The sequence below is a fragment of the Prionailurus bengalensis genome, chromosome E1 (assembly GCF_016509475.1).
Source record: "Prionailurus bengalensis isolate Pbe53 chromosome E1, Fcat_Pben_1.1_paternal_pri, whole genome shotgun sequence".
Taxonomy (NCBI): Eukaryota; Metazoa; Chordata; class Mammalia; order Carnivora; family Felidae; genus Prionailurus; species Prionailurus bengalensis.
The window spans coordinates 56,201,166-56,213,413 of NC_057347.1; the positions used below are offsets into that span (position 1 = coordinate 56,201,166).

The following is a 12,248-nucleotide window of genomic DNA, read 5'->3' on the forward strand; positions in this document are numbered from 1 at the left end:
TTTATTTTGAGGGGGCAGGAGGAGAGAGAGAGAGAGAAAGAGAGAATCCCAAGCAGGCTCCGCACCAGCAGCTCAGAGCCTGACTCGGGTCTCGAGCTCACAGACTGTGAGATCATGACCTGAGCCGAGATCAAGAGTCGGACGCTTCACCGACTGATGGAGCCACTCAGGCGCCCCTGCTTTTTTGTGTTTGTTTTTAAGAAATAAAACACGACAGACCCAGCGGAAACCCACACCGTGCTTGGTTCTGCCTCTGTCCGGCCAGGGCACTGGCCCCCGGGGGGTGCCCAGGACAAGCCCACCGCCTTCCACCCGCTCGGGTTTGAGCTGGCCAGTTTCCTTAATGCTCCCGGACACGCCTGCTCCCTTCTCCTGGCTGGCCAGAGTCTGATGGCAGGGATCCCACTCACCATCTTCCTCCTCAGGCTCTGCTCGGGGTGGGTCCTCCTGGCCATCATGCTCCTGCTCCTCTTCCTGCAAGACAAAGAGAGAGTCAGCGCCCGGTGCCCGGAGCTCGACACGGTTTACTCGGATACCGCCACCCAGGCGTCCCCGACCCCTTGGTGAAAGCGACTTGACCCCGGCCCCCGGGCAGGAGGGATGCGCCAAAGCGGTGGGGGCACTGGAGGCCGGTGACCGCCTTGGGGAGGTGGGGCAGCGGTGGGCAGAGCGTCAGGAGAGGAAGGGGCCGCCGAGGGCCAGCCTGAGCCCACACGGCGCCGGTGCCTGTCTGTTGGGCGTGGTCGGGAGGACCCTGGTGGGGGCCACGGTTAACCAGCAGGTGGAATCCGTATGATCCCCGAGCTAACGCTGTTTGGCCAAGACGATAAGGGCCGAGGCGCTGTGCTTTCGACCTTTGGACCTCAGTCTCTTTACCCTTTCCGGGTGGGTGCTGGCCAAAGCCTGCGGATGCCGTTTTGGTAAGGGGACTGGGGACTCCCGTCCCACACTCTGGGTGCGACTAAAGGCGCCAGAGGAAAACTGGCGGGCCATCCGGGGCCGGGCCATCACAGAGAAGGTGCGTTCGCGGGCTCTGCCTCCCGGAACCTCATTCCTCCCGGTTCAGTGTCCATTTCCCCCACCTCCTGGAGGCCCGGCTCTCCCACGAATGGACTCAATAAACAGACGGCTAGAAGGAGCGTCCCGAGATGGCCTTCTTGGGAGGAAGGAGTGACTCCAGCCTGCAGGAATGCTGGGGGGCACCGGGGACACGCGGCCCAAGGAGCTATGACGGACAGCGGGCCGGCGGATCCGGAGACACCCCCGGTTTACAAGGGGGAGGCACACGCGGAGTGAGCTCCCTGGGCGGTGAAGGCAGCACGCCCAGGCCTCTGGGACTCGGCGCCCGGGGGGGGGGGGGGGGGCGGCAGCCAGGGTGGCGGCCTCGGCAAGGGCAGGGAGGAGCGGCCGCAGAGCGGAGGAGCTCTGTCCCTCACGGCAGAGCGAGCGAAGCTGGGCTGCAATTCTGCACGAGCCCAACCGCGGGTCGTAGGTGGCAAACCCTGAAGGGCCTTGACTTTCTGTCGCTCACAAAAGGCAGCCGGGGGAGCCGGGCGGGAGCCGGGAGCAGGGCCCTCCATTCAGTTTCCATCCAGCTCAGCGTCGGATGTGAGCGATGTTGTCCAGAGTGCAGGTCAGTACGTGGCGCCTGGGTGTCCAGATGCCCCGAGAAGTTTGCCCAGCAAAGCATCTTTGTGGCTGTGGGGAGGGGGGCGGGGGCAGGCCCCTTCGGGGGAGGCAGGGTAAGGAGACACCCCTGTGACCCAGCACACCCACTGCTAGGGACCTGCTCTGGACTGGAAAACCATCTGTCCGGGTTTTTCTACAGTGACTCTGATTTTGTGCCGCAGAAACCAATCCAAACTGGAAACCACTGAAATGTTCATCCTTAGAGTTCCAGATATTTGGTTAACATGTTCACCAAAATATTAACAGGTTGAATATATCACAGCACACACACACACACACACACACACACACCATGCATCAGTGTGCATTAAAAAGGAGGCAGCCGGGGGCGCCTGGGTGGCTCAGTCTGCGGGGTGACCGACTCTTGATTTCAGCTCAGGTCATGATCTCACGGTTCATGGGTTTGAGCCCCGCGTCGGGCTCTGTGCTGACAGCTCAGAGCCTGGAGCTTGCTTCGGATTCTGTGCCTCCCTCTCTCTCTGCCCCTCCCCTGCTCATGCTCTGTCTCTCTCTCTCTCTCTCTCTCTCTCTCTCTCTCAAAAATAAATAAACATTAAAAAATTTTAACAAGGAGGCAGCCATACACACTGATGTGAAAAATGCATCAGGACAAATTTCCAACGGGAAAAAGCAAGAAGCAGCATAGTGTGAGAGAGGGCATCTTCTGGGTGTAAATATAAAAATGGAAATGCACATACATGCTCATAATCACCGAGAAAAAGTTTTCTGGAAGGACACACAAGACACTGTTAGTGGCTACCTTTGGGGAGAGGGGCCGGGGCAGGCAGCCTTTTGTTTTTATCTTACACATTTCAGTATAATTTGGATTTTCTAATATGCATGGAGATACATGGATTTCCCTTAATATATTTTAAAAATGCTACATTTTTAAATGCTACAGTTCAATGGGTCTTTGAACTGTGAAATTGGTGATTTTTTAAATGTTTATTTATTTTTGAGAAATAGAGAGAGAGAGAGAGAGAGAGAGAGAGAGAGCACAAGTAGGGGAGGGGCAGAGAGAGAGGGAGACACAGAATCCCAAGCAGGGTCCAGGCTCTGAGCTGTCAGCACAGAGCCTGACGCGGGGCTCGAACCCGTGAACCGTGAGATCATGTTCTGAGTCGAAGTCGGACGCCCAACCGACGAGCCACCTGGGCGCCCCTTGACAGCTTGAACATGATTTTAAGGGGGGGGGGGTCGACCAGCTCACCAAGGTGCCCGTGGGAGAGGACTCCTCTACCTGCCTATCCATGCAGACTCTGGCACACAAAGAGTTAAAATGAAAACCTTAGCCTTCAAATGTCAGGAAGCTAAGTATAAAAGGAATTTAAATAAGTAAATATTCAACTATGTGTATTGTAGCTCTGTAGCATGCGCATTTCTTAAGTTATTAAAACTTAAAACTGCACTAAGACTTTGGAGGTACCTCTGTAACCCAGAATTAAATTAAAGATAAATAGTGTTATGTGTGTGGTAGAGATAAATAGATAGATGCCGTTATAAAATTTCCCGTGTGGGTCTGTGGCTTTTAAAATCGATTTTTTGGGGCGCCTGGGTGGCGCAGTCAGTTAAGCGTTCGACTTCAGCCAGGTCACGATCTCGCGGTCCATGAGTTCGAGTCCCGCGTCGGGCTCTGGGCTGATGGCTCAGAGCCTGGAGCCTGTTTCCGATTCTGTGTCTCCCTCTCTCTCTGCCCCTCCCCCGTTCATGCTCTGTCTCTCTCTGTCCCAAAAATAAATAAATGTTGAAAAAAAAATCGATTTTTTAGGGGCGCCTGGGTGGCTCCGTTGGTGGTGCGTCTGACTCTCGATTTCAGCTCAGGTCGTGATCTCACGGTTCGTGAGTTTGAGCCCCGCCTCGGGCTCTGCCCTGACAGCGTGGAACCTGCTTGGGATTCTCTCTCGGCCCCTCCCCTGCTCTCTCTCTCTCTTTCTCTCTCTCTCTTTCACAAAATAAACTAATAAATAAATAAAATAAAATAGATTTTTTTATTGCAGTCTTCATGAAGTCTGGAAAATAGTGCTGAATTGGCCACATGTTGTTTTCTGTCTGTGCAGAAATGCCCTTCCTTCAGAAGACACCCCTCGAAGCCTCTGGGCCCTTCTCTCCTTGGGGAAAAGGGACGTCTGGTCCCAGAGCTGTGAGCCTGGGAATGTGTGTGTTGGGGGGGGCGATCGGGGGGCGCCTGGCTGTGGTTGTCCCCGAGGCCACTCCACCCTGGCCTTCCCCTGTCCGTGAGGGACTCAACTCCCAGTTCTGCGCAGGCTGACCAGCCAAGTTGCTGTCACCGACAGCCAGAGTCCTGACCCCTGTCATTGCCTCCTCACCCGCCACTTAGCAAGCCCAGAACACATCGATTTCTCTCGGGAGAGTGCTGCCTGCATCAGCTGCCTGGGAAGCACCCCAGGCCCACATGTTTATCTGGGCTTACTTAGCGGGCTTTTAGATAACATCATGATAATGGAAAGGATTCCATTATTAAACAGAACGCTGTGCATTGCATTTTGGCCTTATTTTATTAAAAAAACGTGTACACAACAGGAAAACCCAAGTGCTGACACCGGTAATAAGATGGACAGGTCTCGTCAACAGTGCGATTGGGCCACAGATGGCCATCCTTCTGGACGGCGGTGGCCCTCCAGCCTCCGTCCAAGACTCTCTGCCTCAAGATGGTGAACTGTGGGGGCGCCTGGGTGGCCCAGTGGGTTAAGTGTCTGACTCTTGATTTTAGCTCAGGTCACAGTCTCACAGTTTGTGGGTTCGAGCCCTCCACTGGGCTCTGCGCTGCCAGTGTGGAGCCTGCTTGGGGTTCTTTCTCTCCGTCTCTCCCTCTGCCCTCTCCCCCTGCTTGCGTTCTCTCTCAAAATAAAGAAGCATTAAAAAAAAAAAAAAAAAAGGCAGTGAACTGTGAACTATGTGTATGACAGTGAAGGAAAGCAGTAAGGTGGAACCGTGTACCAAATGCTAGAACAGGGGAGCCTGGGTGGCTCCGTCGGTTGAGCGTCCGACTTTGGCTCAGGTCATGATCTCGCAGTTCGTGAGTTCGAGTCCCGCATGGGGCGGGACTGAGGGGCGCAGCGAGGCCCCAGAGGGGACGCCAGGTGGGGAGCCTCACGGCTTTTGCAGTGACTGGGCTGGAGTCTGGTGTGACCGCAGGGGATCACGGGGGTCAGGAGGCAGAGCTCGGACCAGGAAGATCTTATAGGGAACAAGGCATTGAGGAGCCCCCAGCAGCTTTTATTTATTTATTTTATTTAATTTTATTTTTTAAAATTTTTTTTTCAACGCTTTATTTATTTTTGGGACAGAGAGAGACAGAGCATGAACAGGGGAGGGGCAGAGAGAGAGGGAGACACAGAATGGGAAACAGGCTCCAGGCTCCAAGCCATCAGCCCAGAGCCCGACGCGGGGCTCGAACTCACGGACCGCGAGATCGTGACCTGGCTGAAGTTGGACGCTCAACCGACAGAGCCACCCAGGCGCCCCCCCCGCTGATGTGGATTTCTTGTCACTGCCCTTGGTCCCGAGAGTGACACATGGCACCTGTGTGTTGTAGACTGAATTATGTCCCTCCCCAAAGTCATATGCTGAGGTCCCAACTGCCAGTACCTCAGACTGTGACTACGTTTGCAGAGGAGGCCTTTAAAGAAGGAATCAAGTTAAAACAAGGCCGTGAGGGTGGGTCCTGCTCCAATCTGACTGGTGTCCTTCTAAGAGCAAATGTATAAGAAACGGACACACAGGGAGACGCCAGGCGAGCGTGTGCTTGTGGAAAGGCCCCGGGAGGACGCAGTGAGAAGGTGGCCCCTGCAAGCTGGGGAGAGAGGCCTCGGGAGAGACGGACCGTGCCCCCCGCCTGGATCTCACAGTTCTGGACAAAGTAAATGTCTGTGTCTCAAGCCGCCCTAGCAAGCCAGTGTAAATCAATTTCGTGAAAGCTGTGAGTCGGTGACACCCTCGGAGACAGACAGCTGGCGTCACCCTGGCTGGTCCCCAAAGCAGTCCCAGGCGGGGAACCCAACCCCATCACCTCCCTGACCAAGAGTCCCAGCATTTCGCTACTGGATAGAACCCGAGGGTTTTAACGCCACGTGGCCCCGGCCACTTTTCCTCCAGTGGAGGGATGGGTGGGGGGACAGGCAAAGCACAGGGGCCAGGGTCTCCCAGAGGCCGAGGGGGGGAGGCTTCTCGGAGCCAGTGCGAGCCTGCAGACAGCATGTTGCCTTTTATGGCTGCCCTGGCTCATCCAGGCCTCATGCGCAGCGCGAGGCAGAGGATGGGGAGACGGAGACAGAGACAGAGACAGGGGTAGGGAAGAGACAGAGAGAGAGAGAGAGAAACATCTCTCTGTCTGCCTGAGCAGAAGGCTCGGCCCTGGGGTCCCGCACACAGGCTCTGCTGGGACCCTGTGAGTTGCCACCAAAGCCAACTGGGCTGTGACCGTGGCAGGGCCCCTGGTTAATCCGGGAGTGATTTTAGAGGACCACGGCTCCGCCAGGCAGGGGGAGAGGGAGGCCTCACTTCCCTGGGGATGCCCGACCCTCCCTCCCTGGCAGCAGCCAACAGAGAGAGGGGCCTGCACGATTCCCCTGCACCTCTCCGCAGCCTGGGCAGCCCCACCCACCGCAGCGGCTGCAGGCTTCCTACGTGGGCACCGAGAACAACGGGCATCGTGCAGGCGCTGCCTCCCTCCCCCCCCCCCCCGCCCCAGCTCCACTGCAGGCAGGGGGGGGGTGTGACGGTGCTCTCTCCCCTCCCAGAAAGATGCCATTAGGCAATCAGGCTGCTCATCTTTTGCATTCAGAGGGGAGCAGCTGCGGGCGCAGACCTGGCGCCAGCTCCTGGAGCGCCTGTGCTGGGCGGGGAGGGTGGGGCCAGCAGAGGTCATGGTCACGGCGGCTCTCTCTCTCTTCCCCCCCGTCCGAACGTCCAAACAGCTCAGCCACCGCACGCCCAAGTGACAGCTCCAGGCAGGGGACCCTGTATTTGCGGCTGGATAAGGCGCACCCCTGAGCCAAGGAACTTGTGTCTTCTTATCTCAAACTGGCCCTTCTCAGCCTTTCTCTGTGATCACGGCATCTTTGACACTTGGTCATGGCCCGGGAACGCTGATTCAAGCCTGCTGCTTCCTTTCTGCTTCCGCTTCTCAACCGCTGTCCCTGTCTCCCCGCCACGCCCCGGCCCCCCAAAAGTCCCTAAGATTCACCCTCATTCTCACGCTCCTACCAGTCGCTCGGTGCCTGAAACGGCACCGTTGTCCTTGACCTCCCTCTCCCCTGACTCATTTGCTCTGAGAACACCTTAAAATGCCAGCTCGATCATGCTTTTTCCCCCCCTAGAACCCTAAAATGACGGCTGCTGGGTTCAATTCAGATATCCCCAGGCCTGTGAAGTTCTTCCGCTTCCTGATTCAGGGGCTCAGTCCCTAAGGCTTCCCAGGAAGTGCTCTCCTCTCCCACCCCCTGGGGGCTGCCATGGGAGGGCAGGCTGGAACTTAGGGTCCCCCTTGGAACCAAGGCCTCGGGCATTCACCTCTGGGTGCTCCTCCTTCCTTTGCGCGGGGTCCTTTGAGGTCACAGAATCCGGGGAGGATGGTCTTGAGCTCAGTTTTTATTTTGCCCTCAGTGGGCAGACCCCTGGAGCTTTGTGGTGGGTACTGAGGGGACTGCTGTGAGGAGGGGCAGGGGAATAGAGGGGCTGAGACCTCCACCCAGGGCAGATCTGCTTTTGCCTTATGCGCTGGGCTTCCATTTAAGATTGAAGAACCCACAATCGTGACCTGAGCTGAAGTCGGACGCTTAACCGACTGAGCCACCCAGGCGCCCCCTTAATTTTTTTTAAATGTTTATTTATATTTGAGAGAAAGAGACAGAGTGCCAGCGGGGGAGGGGCAGAGAGACAGAGACAGAATCTGAAGCAGGCTCCGGGCTCTGAGCTGTCAGGACGGAGCCCAACGCGGGGCTCGAACTCACCAGCTGTGAGATCATGACCTGAGCCGAAGTCGGCCGCTTAACTGACTTGAGCCCCCCCAGGTGCCCTGCTAGTGCTTTTAAAAATGTGAGGAAGCCACTGTGGCTTTGACCTAATTCAAAACCCTATAGCTGATAAAACCTTTGATGAAAGTTCTCCAGTGTGTTTGAACACTTGTAGCCTCGGGGAGCTCACTACCTTACAGAGCCGTCTGCCTCTTTGGGGCATCCGGGGGCATGAAGAGAAATGGCCTCTGCCTGCTGCCCAGGCCAGTCCTACGAGGAGGTGGCATTGCCTCCTGGCAGGGGCTGCCCCGTTCCTTCTCTTTGTTGTTCCTGCGGTTTATAAATTCCACAAGCATGTGGTGGGTGCTCCTGTGTGCTGAGCCTGCTGTAGGAGCTGGGGGTGTGGCCGTGACCATGGCAGGCAGGGACCCTGTTCTCCCGAGCCGACATTCCGCTTCGGCAGACAATGCGTGCTGACATAAGGGATGACCTCAGACCCTGTGGAGTGCCGTGAAGAAAGCCCGATAGAATGGCGTGCTGGAGCAGGGGTGGGGGACTTCTATCCGCTAAGGTGCTCAGGCGCCAGACCCTGGAAAGGCAAGGGGGCAGGAGCAGTCATGCGAAGGTCTAGGCCAGGGAGGGTCCGCCGGCCAGAGCGGAGAGCAAATCCCAGGGTCCGGATGGGGGGCAGGCCGGGTGTGTCTGAGAGCTGGGAAGGCGGCCGTGGCTGCAGAGAGGAGGCAGGGCGGGCCACAGGGCCGAGGCAGGAGTTTGGAATGTATTCTGTGCCACCGCAGGGCTTAGAGCAGGAGAGCGTGAGGGGCCCGTTTCCAGGTTATAAAGATCGCGCTGGTTGTTGGGTGGAATGTGGGGGGCGGGCTGGAAGCAGGGGGAGCCGCTGAGAGGTTCCTGCACAGCCCAGAGGAGCCACGGACTGCCAGAGCAGCCTGGAGTGGAGAGGAGGGCCTGACGTCAGGAGGAGGTATCCCACAGGCAGAGGCGACAGGACTTGCTGATGGAGTGACTTCGGGCCGGAGGGAAAATGAGAAAACAAGGATGTTGTGTGGGCTTTTGGCCTGAGCAGCTTTGGGAGCCATGGAGGAATCCTGAGCAGGTGGTGAAGGGCGCTGGGGGCGGGGAGGGGCCGAGGGCACCCCTCGGGCAACAGAAGTCAAGAGCACTAGGGTGCTCGGTTGGCCTGGATGGCTCGGTTGGTGAAGCGTCCCACTTGGGCTCAGGTCACGATCTCACGGTTTGTGGGTTCGAACCCCGCGTCGGGCTCTGTGCTGACGGCTTGCTCAGAGCCTGGAGCCTGCTTTGGATTTTGTTTCCCTTTCTCTCTGCCCCTGCCCTGCTCACACTCTGTCTCTCTCAAAAATAAATAAACATTAAAAGAAGAAGAAGAAGAAGTCAAGAGCACTTAACAGACAGGGCCGTGTCGGGTGCTCACTGGACAACCACGGGCCAATGTTGAGGAGGCAGGAGATGGGGCTCAGGAAGAGGCTGGGGTGGGGGTGGGGGGCAGTGGTCAGTGTGTTCCAGAGGCAGCAGCGGCGATCCGGGTCCAGAGGTGAGCTCTCCACTTGATATGGGCATGAGCTTGACCAGCGTGGACCAAGAACAAAGGAAGGATACTGGGTAAGATGCTGACTCAGGAAGCGGGGATGGGGCGGGGAGACGGGGAGAGGAGGGGAGAGACTGAGACCCAGCGTTCACGTTCCCAGCACACAATACCCGGGGGCGTGGAGGAGCCAGGCTGCAGGGCCAAGTTCAGCCATCCAGACTAACAGGGCCATCCTGGACTCCGACCTCATATCCCAAATGAGGGCACATTCACAAGCCCTAAACACACTCTCTTGCTCAGATGGCCAAGCACGCCAGATCCAATCCTCTCAGATGAACGGCTTTGGCATCGTTCCTACAAAGAGGATTTGGAGGACATCAAAAGCTTCATTAAAAAAAAAAAAAAAAAAAAAAAAAACACCCAGAGGCACCAGCCAGCATTCTCCCCTTATCAGCAAGGATTAGGTGGAATTCTAGTGTCTACATTGCGGGATAAATAGAGACGGTTATGCACAGCGAGAACTCGGGGACAGAATCAGAGCTGGGAGCACAGGATGAAATGAAACCACTGTGCAGGGGGACCGACCAAGCTGAAGAATTCTGAACACGACCAGCTTTAAGGATAATAGCACAAGACAGGTGGCCGGTGTTTAAAATGTCTAAGGAGGCCTCTGCACCACAGGCAGAGAAACTGGTTTCAGGCTTCATGAAGAATAAAGATACAAATGGTTGGACCCCTGGAGCAGGGTTTACTGATCTGGACTGGAGATGTTTGCTTGTCTTGGGATTGCTCTCAGATTCTGAGTCCTCAGCAAATAAGCATCTGGCCAGGAGAAACACTATTAATACCGAGGTCACAGAATTAGGTCCTGGCTGAGAACGTGCCCAGGGGTGTCTCAACCAGAGGTCACGCTGGCCAGACCAGTGTTAACAACGTGTGCTAAGAATTTTACTTGCAAATATGAAACCCACGCATGCACACAGATCATCGTGGACTGCCAAGCGCTCTAAGAGATATCAGAGGTGGTTTTCGTTCAAGCCTTTCAGTTTGGAGAAACCGAGGCCTAGAGGCACAGAGGTTAAAGGACGCACCCCCCCCCCCCAAGTCCTACCTACGGCTATTCAGAGGCAAAAATATTAGGTAAACAAGTACCGTGCACTGTCACGCTGGGTTTCCTTGGGACCATTTAATCTCACTTGTTATTCTTTAGCCACTGTGGCCAGGAGAACGCAACTGATACTTCTCCCTTCCGGGTGGGAGGGGAGTGGCATCCTGCTGCAGCATCCCAGGCTTCCTTTTCGGTTCTGACCAAGCGGCAAGCAGAGAGTGTCAGCAAGGCGCTCTGTCTGTGCACAGCACGACCCTCGTAGGGGTTTCTGAACCCCATTGACGTCCTGATTCATTCACCTGTCCCTAACGGTGGCAGACCAGGTGTGGTCAGACTCCGGCTGTTCCAGAAAGGCAGCTTTGTCTCTTAAGACATGTTCTTGGGGGGGGCGCCTGGGTGGCGCAGTCGTTTAAGCCTCCGACTTCAGCCAGGTCACTATCTCGCAGTCCATGAGTTCGAGTCCCGCGTCAGGCTCTGGGCTGATGGCTCGGAGCCTGGAGCCTGTTTCCAATTCTGTGTCTCCCTCTCTCTCTGCCCCTCCCCCGTTCATGCTCTGTCTCTCTCTGTCCCAAAAAAAAAAGACATGTTCTTGGGGCGCCTGGGTGGCTCAGTTGGTTGAGTGTCGGCCTCTTGGATGCTTGATTTCGGCTCAGGTCATGATCCCAGGGTTGTGGGATTGAGCCTGGTGTCAGGTTCCATGCTGAGTGTGGAGCCTGCTTAAGATTCTTTCTCGGGGTACCCGAGTGGCTCGGCTGGCTAAAGGTCTGACTCTTGGGATTCTTGATCTTGGCTCAGGTCATGATCTCTCGGTTCATGGGATCGAGCCCCACATTGGGCTCTATGCTGACAGCGCAGAGCCTGCTTGGGATTCTCTCTCTCCCCCTCTCTCTGCCCCTCCCCCACTTGTTCTCCCTCCCTCTCTCTCTCTCTCTCAAAATAAATAACTAAATTAAAAAAAAATTTAGGGGCGCCTGGGTGGCTCAGTCCGCTAAGCACCCGACTTCGGCTCAGGTCAGGGATCTTGCCGTTCCCGAGTTCGAGCCCCACATCGGGCTCTGTGCTGACAGCTCGGAGCCTGGAGCCTGCTGTAGATTCTGCGTCTCCCTCTCTGTCTGCCCCTTCCCCGCTTGTGCTCTGTCTCAAAAATAAAAATAAACATTAAAAAAAAATAATAATGAAGGATCTTTCTAAAAAAATTTTTTTAAAAAAAGATCCTCTCTCCTTCTGCCCTTCTCCACTTGCAAGTGCTCTCTCTCTCTCTCTTAAAAAATATATATATATATAAAGAGAGATCCTTTAAAAATGTACCACCTCCCACTACGTAGAAAATTCTGACAGCTGAATTTTCTGTGTGCAAATAAGACTATCTCCGAAAGCTGGGGCGCCTGGGTGGCTCAGTCGGTTGAGCGTCCGACTTCGGCTCAGGTCACGATCTCACGGTCCGTGAGTTCGAGCCCCGCGTTGGGCTCTGGGCTGATGGCTTGGAGCCTGGAGCCTGCTTCCGATTCTGTGTCTCCCTCTCTCTCTGCCCCTCCCCTGTTCATGCTCTGTCTCTCTCTGTCTCAAAAACAAATAAAACATTAAAAAAAAAATTATAAGAAAAAGACTATCTCCGAAAGCAAGAACAAAGTTGAGCCATCGGGAAAGCCCCTGGACTTCTTTCTCACACGGAAGAAGACTTCTGAGCTGAAATGACTTTACAGAAGACACCGTCTCGCACTACCGAACCCTGGACTCTTGTCTGCAGCTCGGCACGACCCCCCAATGTGATGGTATTTGGAAGTGGGGCCTGTGGGGATCACCGGTGTTGGATGAGGTCCTGAGAGTGGGGCCTCCATGATGGGATCATTGTCCTTTTAGGCGAAGAAGAGACCAGAGAGCTCTCTCTCCACCACGTGAGGACACAGCAAGG

The 12,248-nt window shown here is 55.6% G+C and overlaps 1 protein-coding gene across 3 annotated transcripts in view; it reads right to left on the reverse strand.

The window, feature by feature from the left end:
* MXRA7 (matrix remodeling associated 7) overlaps positions 1 to 12,248 on the reverse strand; it is a 28,057-nt gene that overhangs the window by 11,209 nt on the left and 4,600 nt on the right. For all 3 annotated transcript variants that reach the window (XM_043585665.1, XM_043585668.1, XM_043585666.1), the window contains exon 2: positions 411 to 474. In XM_043585665.1, the coding sequence (XP_043441600.1) occupies positions 411 to 474 (64 nt within the window). The remainder of the gene's footprint in view (positions 1 to 410; positions 475 to 12,248) is intronic.